Source organism: Alnus glutinosa, chromosome 10 (genome assembly GCF_958979055.1).
Source record: "Alnus glutinosa chromosome 10, dhAlnGlut1.1, whole genome shotgun sequence".
Taxonomy (NCBI): domain Eukaryota; kingdom Viridiplantae; phylum Streptophyta; class Magnoliopsida; order Fagales; family Betulaceae; genus Alnus; species Alnus glutinosa.
In genome coordinates this window covers 4,666,307-4,675,523 of record NC_084895.1, presented here as the reverse complement: position 1 = coordinate 4,675,523, position 9,217 = coordinate 4,666,307, and the positions used below count along the sequence as shown (strand labels likewise).

The 9,217-nt window shown below is 32.7% G+C and overlaps 1 protein-coding gene across 2 annotated transcripts; it reads right to left on the bottom strand.

The window, feature by feature from the left end:
• Positions 1–793: 793 nt before the first annotated feature.
• On the bottom strand, positions 794–8,482 carry LOC133880296 (NADH--cytochrome b5 reductase 1-like). 2 transcript variants are annotated; one of them, XM_062319231.1, is made up of 9 exons: positions 8,319–8,482; positions 7,244–7,385; positions 5,482–5,572; positions 5,328–5,405; positions 4,215–4,295; positions 3,936–4,025; positions 1,989–2,054; positions 1,085–1,171; positions 795–988 (listed from the first exon to the last, which is right to left on the bottom strand). In XM_062319231.1, exons 1-9 carry the CDS (start codon positions 8,437–8,439, stop codon positions 896–898), a joined length of 849 nt encoding a protein of 282 aa, XP_062175215.1. In that variant the 5' UTR covers positions 8,440–8,482; the 3' UTR covers positions 795–895. The 2 variants fall into 2 exon arrangements, with proteins under 2 accessions (XP_062175216.1, XP_062175215.1); XM_062319232.1 differs by lacking the exon at positions 3,936–4,025 and having other exon boundaries at positions 794–988.
• Between the last annotated feature and the right edge of the window lie 735 nt (positions 8,483–9,217).

Below are 9,217 nucleotides of genomic sequence, written 5' to 3'. Positions count from 1 at the left end.
AAAGAAAAAAAGAAAGAAAAAAAAAAGGAGAAGTACACATAATCCATTCATTGTCACTGTCCCCACAAACTATCAATTATGTTAGTCCCCCCCCCCCTCTCTCATCTCCTTTAAACTACTGAAAAATGTCAATGTCCTCCCTAATGACAAAAATACCCTTTATAAAATTATTAAGTTTTTTTAATTAAAAAACTATTTTTTTTCAAAAAATATATATAAAATAATAAAAACAAAAATTAAAATTAAAATAAATAGTAAATAATGGTTTTTTAAAAAAAAAAAAAAAAAAAATCAGTTATTTTTTCTTTTTTTTTAAAAAAAAAAAAATCATTCTTTTTCTTTTTTTAATTTTTCTTTTCTTTTCCTTTTTTCCTTAATTTTTTAAATTTTTTTTTTCTAAATTTTTTTTTTAAAAAGCTTTTTTTTTTTTTTAGTTTTAGTTTTTTTTTTTTAAAAAAAAAAAAAATTATAAGGACATTTTTGTCTTATTAAAAAACTATTATGGTCATTTATGTCTTTTTGTTGATCTTAGACTCTTAGGAGGGGCCGAGGGACATTGACATATTTCGGTAGTTTGAGATGAGATATTAACACAATTAGTAGTTTTGGAGGATATGTGTACTTTTCTCTATAAAAAAAAATAAATACTGAAAAATAAATAAATAAATAAACATGGTCTTGATAGGTGTATTTTTTTTTTAATAAACACCATTGGCCTTCTTTTTTTCTTAATGTATACTATATATTTATCATTCTTAACAAATTATTTTGTTATTTTGTGAAATTGTTTTTTAGGGACAGCTTCAAATGCTTTGAAGGAATTAAGATCCAGTTCTACATATATAAAAAAACACATACTGAAAAAAAAAAAAAAAAAAGGACAAGTATTAATAAATTAGAACTGGAACTGCATCCTTAATGTATATCCAAGCTCATTCAGGTGAGCTGCCATAGCCTTGTTCATGGCTGGTGGGCCGCACCTCAGTATCTGCAAACAATCAGTTTTAAGCTCAATGAATTGTGACTCTACTAAACAGACAATTCAAGTGGCATGACATTTTGGAATTAAATATTTTATACCAACCTGAATATCTTTGGCTGGTGCGGGGCAATGAGTTTGAATCATTTCCTTGGATACAAATCCAGTGCCACCATTCCATGGCACAGGAGGCTGGCAATAATGGGTTAGAGTGAGTATCAGTGATAAACATTTTGCTACTAACGACTAAGCTATGAAAGGAAATATAAATGTTAACTAAAATGAGGCAAGATGTATAATTTTTCCTTTTTCTTCCTCGAGGCAGGGTGTAAGCAATGAAGGTCTCATACTCATCCCCCAATTGGATAATTTGTTGCAAATTTCAGATGAGTCAGCAGACATTTTGGAATGGAGGCCCATAGAACTGCTGAAATGGAGACCCACAGCCTCAGACGTAATTTTCATTGGCCTACAGTAATAGCCCAAGGGAATGGGAAACTGTTGATATTCTATTGATATCAACCCTTCCCAAGAAAGCAGTATCCGTTGAGCATCCAAGAAAGGCAAAAATTACCAAAGCTAAGGGCAGATCACAAAGGAAAATCTCTAGCATAATCGACGATTCAACAGCCAAAATTAAGGGATTAATTTATGACAATTCCCTTACTCAAACACACGACCAAAACAAGACTTAGCCTATATAAGACCAAGAGGAGACTAGGCTTTGATATGCTCTACTATTCTCATATATCTCTTTCAAGCTCATTTTCCTCTCATTCTGTTACTACTATAGCATCGGAGGTGATGCCACCGCCCCAACAACACGCCACTCTAACCCTTTGTTGTCTTGCAAGATTCTTGTGTTGTGGGCTAAACATGCGTAGTCATTTTATTAACACATGTGACACATATACACGCCAAGTGGATATCTTTGACTAGCGTTACCTAAAGCACCGAAAAATAAGATGAAAGATAAATTTAAAAGAAATGTCGTAGCAAAGGAACCAACCTGATTCAAAACATAATAGACTTTGAAGCGGCTAGGAAATTTGCTAGCGAAGGCATCTAGCTCTTCCTGCAGAAAGTCCAGAACAAGTGCATTCCCATCAATAGTACATCAGATAAAACAGAAGTTGAAGACTTTCTGTATTACAATAAAGTATTGGTTTTAATTGGAAATTAGGAGAAAAGCTTTAAAGAAAGAGATCTGACTTCGTCTCATATTGAAAAGAAATAGGAATACTATGGCCTGCCTATCTATCATAAGTAACTTAAAAGTGAGCCACCATGATGTGTTCTCAGCATGTTTGCCTTACATAGAGACAAAGATACCGGGTAATTTCTTATAGATTTGGTCCATCGTCTTTTATATGTAAGTAGATTGGTTGCAGAAGGAAACATGATTTAGAGACTTTTGAACAGACATAATAGCTACAGCATATACAGAAAAGAGATCAGAAAGACCATGTTGTGCATCAAGGCAGTTTTCTGAGACTCTTGGTGATAATTACTTCTTAAGTTCTTCCTAGTATTGAACTGGAAAAAACTAGAATTAAACATGCAAAAACCAATGACAAGAATGAAAACTTAAGAAGGCAAAGACAAATCTGCTTTTAAGCTCTGGATTTCATATTCACTTATTCAACTAGTAAAGCTAAACAGGCAGGATTTTCATATATTCCAATGCTGTCAAAGCTCGCAGATTCATTGTCATATTATATATGCATTTTTAAAGATGTTAAAGCTGCTTAATGGAAGCAAAAGGATTGATAACCTCCCCTCAAATGCCAATAGATCAATACTTTTGTGGCCATATGGAGAATGTGAGAAGTTTCTTGTTGGTGTTCAAAGCTTTGTGTGTCTCCTAGGGTTAAGAGGTAGCAGGGCCCTTTCTTAAGCAGTAGATTTGCATGATATTGGCACTCAGATGGACCTCTTATGTAAAAATGTGGTCAAAGAACAATCTTGAGGGTTACTGTCTAAAGTGTTATTTAGCAGGTAACTGGCACTGACAACCTGCTAGATCTGAAGTTTTGGTTGATGTATAAATGCAAATGCTTAAATTTGCTTATTGATGAAGATTCAGCTGCTTAGGAATCCTCAAATCAGGAGTTTATGTTCAGCTACTTGGTTTGTAGTAATAGGTTCAATTTCTAGAGTTCTTTGTTGGAGAGTCATCTGTCTCTGAAAGCTGTTCCAAGGCACTCTTCTATTGCCTAGTTAACTATTTAAAATAGGGTCTCCACCGAAGACAGTTTGATTTGAGGGGCTATAATGGGATCATTGTCTACAATATTTGAGGGGATTATTTATGGAAACCAGAAATCACCTTTTTTATGAGTATGTTTCCTGAATGATTTGGAGGAGGTTACTACAAAACTGTTTGGTTGAGCTCTATTGGATGTCAAAGGCTTGAAAGGGTCTGGCTTTTATTGGGGTGTTGTTCAACTGGTTTGGAAGGCCTTTTACATATCATATTTGGATGGGAGAGAAAACTCCAGTAATCATATGCAAGTGTGCAAAGATGAAGAGGTTGTAGACAAAGTTACTGTTTCTGATTTGAGATTAAGAGTTGCTTTCTTGCATAAAGATTAATGACTTAGAAATGGGAAATGCTAAACATCCTCCGCTCATCCCCTTCATCACCCTCTTTTCCTTAAAAAATTGATTTTTATTAAAAAGTTGTCTCTGATGTCACATCAGAGACAACTTTTTAATAAAAATAAATTTTTTTATTATAAAAGGGTGATGAAAGGGGGATGAGTAGAGGATGTGTAGAAGGGCTCCTTAGAAATTATTAAACCACCACTTATCTCAAAAGCTTAAGCTAATAGGAATAGATAAATTTAATCAATTGAATTAATACTTTAACACTCTCATTTATGTATGTGAAATATTTAATTGAAATGAAGTTGCATTTGAAATACATAAAAGAAAGTGAAGCAAGCCAAATTACATTCAAGAGAATGTCATCCGCCGTGACGTTGGCATAAATAAGATGCACATTGGTCTTATCTTTTGGGTTTTTTAGTATGGCTTGAATGAGCTGGAGCCCCAGAAGGTGGACAAAGAGACAAAGAAAGAGAAGTAGATATGAGAACCTTGAAACCAGCAAATACTTGAAAAAAAACATAAAATAAAATAAAAGAACAATAAAATAACCATAAGCAAGAAGAAGAAGAAGTCAGAAGACAAAAAACAGAAGTTCTTGCTTTTTAAAAGCTCACATATGTACCTGAAACATCGGGGTTATGCCAGAGCCACCAGCAAGCATTCCAAAAGCTCGAGCTTGGCCAGGTTTGTATTTAAAACGCCCCTTTCAAGCATGAAAATTTGATATTAAAATGCTCAAACAAAGAAATTAGAAAGTTTAGGTTCTAATGAATGTATTTGTAAACAAAACATGAAATCCCAACTGTATTTAAGAGACCCTCGGCATGGTATCTTAATTTTAGTTGTTTGGCACTGGTCGTGGGAGCATGAAAAACATCTAAGAACATGCGGTTCACATCGAACCGAAAACTGTTCTAACAATTTATAACTGCATTTTGAATGGAAGCTTAGAACCATTAATTTTTCATTGATAAACTATATATAGTAGCGTTATATTATGATTCATATGTGTTTAAAATACATGTGATTTATAGATTAAATTGAAAGAATTTCTTCTAACTTAGCTTGGAAGAAAACTTTGTCTCGCTTAACATGTGATTATCTTGCTTAACAGTAGTTTAAAATGCATGTGATAATCACATTTCTTTCTATATAGTGATTCTGTTTCTTATCAAATTGTCATACAGGGGTGCTTGGTATCAAGGTCAAGATCATTCTTGATTGGGAAAGGTCGGCCCCACCAAGCCCATACCCGATCTGGTTACCATCCACACTCCCAAGGAGGAAGAGGAACACTTCCGGGCCCCGGTGGTGGCAACTGATATTGAGCTCCCAGTGGCTTAATTGCTGTCCTGAATTATTAGAGCCATCCGTGTTATACTTTATTGTCCTGCATATCTAAATTCTGTGGAGTTTTCTTATTGCCAATTAAAAAAAAAAAAAAAAAAAAAAAAAAAAAAAGAAGAAGAAGAAGAAAGAAAGAAAGAAGCAAGCTAATAATTCCCAACGCAGGGTTTGTTTGTTTAGCTCAAAAGGCGTAGAGTATTTTTGGATCAAATAAATTATTATAAATACTAGTGCTGTAATTAAACCTGCATATATCTCAAACTTCTTCCAGTAACAATGACTGATTGGAAAATTTACTTGACAACATATTTTGAGGAAGAGTAATGTTAGATTTATTGATTACATATATTGCTTAACATGTGATTATCTCCATAAATATACCATGTACCTGGGGGCCTTTAACAGGCAGGCAATCACCTTCTTGCATCTCTCTGAAATGGTGGGACATTTTTCCCTTGGGATACATCTTCCACAGGAAAAAATCAAATAAGAAACTGAGTTCCAACTGAAAAACATTATGGGAGAGGTGGGACATCATATACCTTTACAACCAATTCAAAGTAACCAACATCAGAGTCCAAAGTGATTGGGGTGTATGGTCTAACGACTTGTTCACCTTCACTGTCCTTTCCCCTGCTTTACTAAATGGAACACAAATGGTTTTTAGTATCATCACTCGTCATTACGGCTGTAAATGAACAAGGTTACTCGTGAACAAGCTTGGTTCAGTTAAGCTCCATAAACATATATAGAGAATCAAAAGCAAACTTTAAGGTTCTGTTTGTTACAACATTAAAAGTTTTTTAAGGTCATTTTTTTAATTTTTTAGTATTTGGTACGACCAAAAATCTTAGTCCATCTAAAAACGTTTTCGGCCAACGAAAAACTTTCTTTAATTTCAGTTAAATGGTTATCCTTGATCATAATTTCCGAGAAAAAAATAAAGAGTGCAAATGAATATACAATTTAATTTTAATATATAATATTAACAATTTTATTATAACAAATAGAATTTAATATAAAGAATAAATAATAATATATATCTAGATAATAATTTATATTGAATAATATAAAAATAAGAAATAAAATATAAGAAATAAAAATAATCCCTTTTTTAAAAGGGTTAAATACCTTTCACCCACGTATGGTTTAACAACTGAATTTTTTTCCCGCCTATGTTTTATTTTGTAATGTACTAATGTAGATGGTACCTACTTTCAACTTCCTTTCATATATTGACGAAAATCCACGTCAATGCCCTTAAAAAACCAACAAGTAGTCTATGCTTCATTAAAAATAATAAAAGAAAAAGAAAAGATAGTAAACTAAAAAAACTAAAAATATTAAAAACATTATAAAAAATGGATAATTGCACCACTGGTCTCTGGGATATGCTATAATTACAAAACGCTCCATATGGTGTAAAAAGTTTATGAGAGGTCCTTGTGATAAACTATAATTACAAATTGATCCCTTAAGTCAAATTCCATTAAAAAATTTAACAGATTCTGTTAAATGCCAAGTCATCGTTACACCAAACCAATAAGATGGTGACACGTGTCCATCTGAATAAAAAAATATATTTATTAAAAAAGAAATAAATAAACCTATTTAAAAAAAAAAAAAAAAAAAAAAAAAAAAAAAAGGTGGCCCGAAGGACCTTCTAGGTTGGCCTTCGGGCCACCCCTGGACCTTCTAGGGAGGCTGCAGCCACCCCCAAAGGTGGCGAGGGGGTGGCTTTTTTTCTTTTCTTTTTTTTTTTAATTTTATTTTTTTAAAAAAAAATATAAGTTTATTTATTTATTTTTTTAATAAATTTATATTTTTTTTATTAAGATAGACATGTGTCGTCATCTTATTGATTTGATGTGATGCTAACGTGGCATTTAACAGAATCTATCAAAAAATTTAACGGAATTTAACTCCAAGAATCGATTTGTAATTATAGTTTACCACAAAGACCTCCCGTGAACTTTTTAAACCATAGAGAGTGATTTGTAATTATGGCATGCCCAATGACCAATGGTGCAATTATTCCTTAAAAAAATAAAAAATAAAAAAGCCACCCCTATGACTGGTCTAGGGCGGCCAAACCACTCTTATTGACCTTAGTGGTGGTTCGCCGAAAACATTTTCTTGAAAAACATTTTTCTAAAAACATTTCACGTCCAAACAAACGGAACAAAACTACCGTCACTCGTATGTAGAACAATGAAACACCAAAGTTTTGTAGAAGAGTAGTAGTATGGCGGACAGAAAACGAAAGGTAAAATTTTAGAAACTAACAGAGGCAGTTACTTGAACCTGCATAGTACATGTTGTCCGACAGGAAGACCCAATACTGAAGAAGCTGTAGGAAGAGCAAATCTGAACTTTGCAGTATTGTGGCTCAGCTGAGTTTTCTTAACAAGTTTGAATTCAATGAACTTCTTAGGATTTAAGCAACCTAGAAAGACAGATCATTCAAGTAATCAGTTTTTGGGCAAACAAGAATTAAGACCATTAGAAAAACAAACAAGGAATAATGATTGTTTTGTTTGATAATTTCCATGTTGCACCAGGCATGTACAAAACTACAAAAAAGCCAGAAAATGAATGCGGAGTTGACATTAACCTCCAAGAATATGAGAAACAAGTACAGTGAAAGATCCAAAGGCTGTGCAAAAACATCATAGAATTTATTCACAGTTGTATCCTCCAACAATCTCCTCCTTCATATACGAGTCTTCCATACCAGTATGTTCATATTAGGAATCCGTGTTCTAAAAAGTATAATTTTAAAAATGGTGATTTCAAAACGTACGATTTAAATTTAGAAACATGATTCTTTTAAAGGTAATTAAACGTTTAGTAAAATTGTGATTTGTCCTTTAAAATCGCTGCTTAATTAGCATTAAAACTGTGTGTTTTTAGAAATGTATCCCCTAGCATGCAATTTAAAAACGCAAATTTTGCTACATTTTCAAACTACAATTTGAAAAAAAAAAAAAAAAAAAAGAAGAAGAAGAAGAAGAAGAAGAAGAAGAAAACACACTCCCAAACAACATATTTTTTGTGATTTTGTTTAAAATTGTACTTTTGTCCTAAATATTGACATATCGAACCATAATATAACATGTCGAGACATCATTTAATTCAAAAGTCTATGCTTAAAAATTTGGGCCTAAATGTCACTAATTACAATACCTTACACTTGTATTAACGATTTTAATCAAACAAAACTATTTCATGAAAACCTTATTATAACAATACTCATATAAATTAAACTAAATATCGCCATTCCAATATCAAAGTTTCTTTTCTTTTCTTTATTATTTCTTGAAAATGGTATCCCATCAAATATGCCCAAATACAAATATGAGAAGATGCTTAGTCATACCTCTGTTTATGTTGGCGTAATATAAAAAGCCAGCAGAAACGCCAACCAAAGCAAGAGCAACGGCTAGCCCTCGCAGCTCGGCATCGGGTATTTGCATGGACTCAAACGGTAACTTAAACATGTTGAGAGACTGAAAGCTCACCTCAAACGGGAACTTCAACGTTTTTTCCATTTCATATCATATGGGCGTAGGTGTACGTATATATAATTAATTAATTAAATACCTCTTTCCACTTTATGCTTTACTTGTTCTTCTCATTCTTGTCCCTCCCCCCTTTATGGATTCCAAGATTGTTTACCAGGGAATGAAGTAAGGGATCATCAAAAAAGGCTTTTTGGGACTAACCCATAAATAAATCAATCATAGCCAATCAGAACTTACATGACATATTCCACAATTATTTTGGGAATTAATTTCCAAAAAGGAAGGGAAAAAAGGTTTTGGCCAAATTAAATTATCCCTAAGCTTAATTTATTCAAAGAAAGATTTTTATAAGAGAAATGCTTATTTGCATTCTCACGTACATCTCTTTTAGAAATTAATTATTAGATACGTAAAACTCACAGTAAATTCAACAAATCAATTATTGGCTTGCAAAAAAGTTGCAAGGAGATGAACAATAGGTAAACCAAAAAATGGAGGGAAAATATTCTTACACAACAGCATTATACAACTTCTGCACTACACCAAACACATGGGATGAGACCCATGTGAATGGGACCAGGGGACAAGGACGGAGTCAGAAGTTCTTATGGGCAGAGGCTAGTGACAAAAAAAAAAAAAAATGGTAGGGGTCAGTAGGCTAAATTTTTTTTTTTTACCTTATATTTTTTAATTTTTTAGAAAAAAAAAAAATTCCACCTTATAAATTTTTTTTTTTAAGAAATTGGTGAGGGAG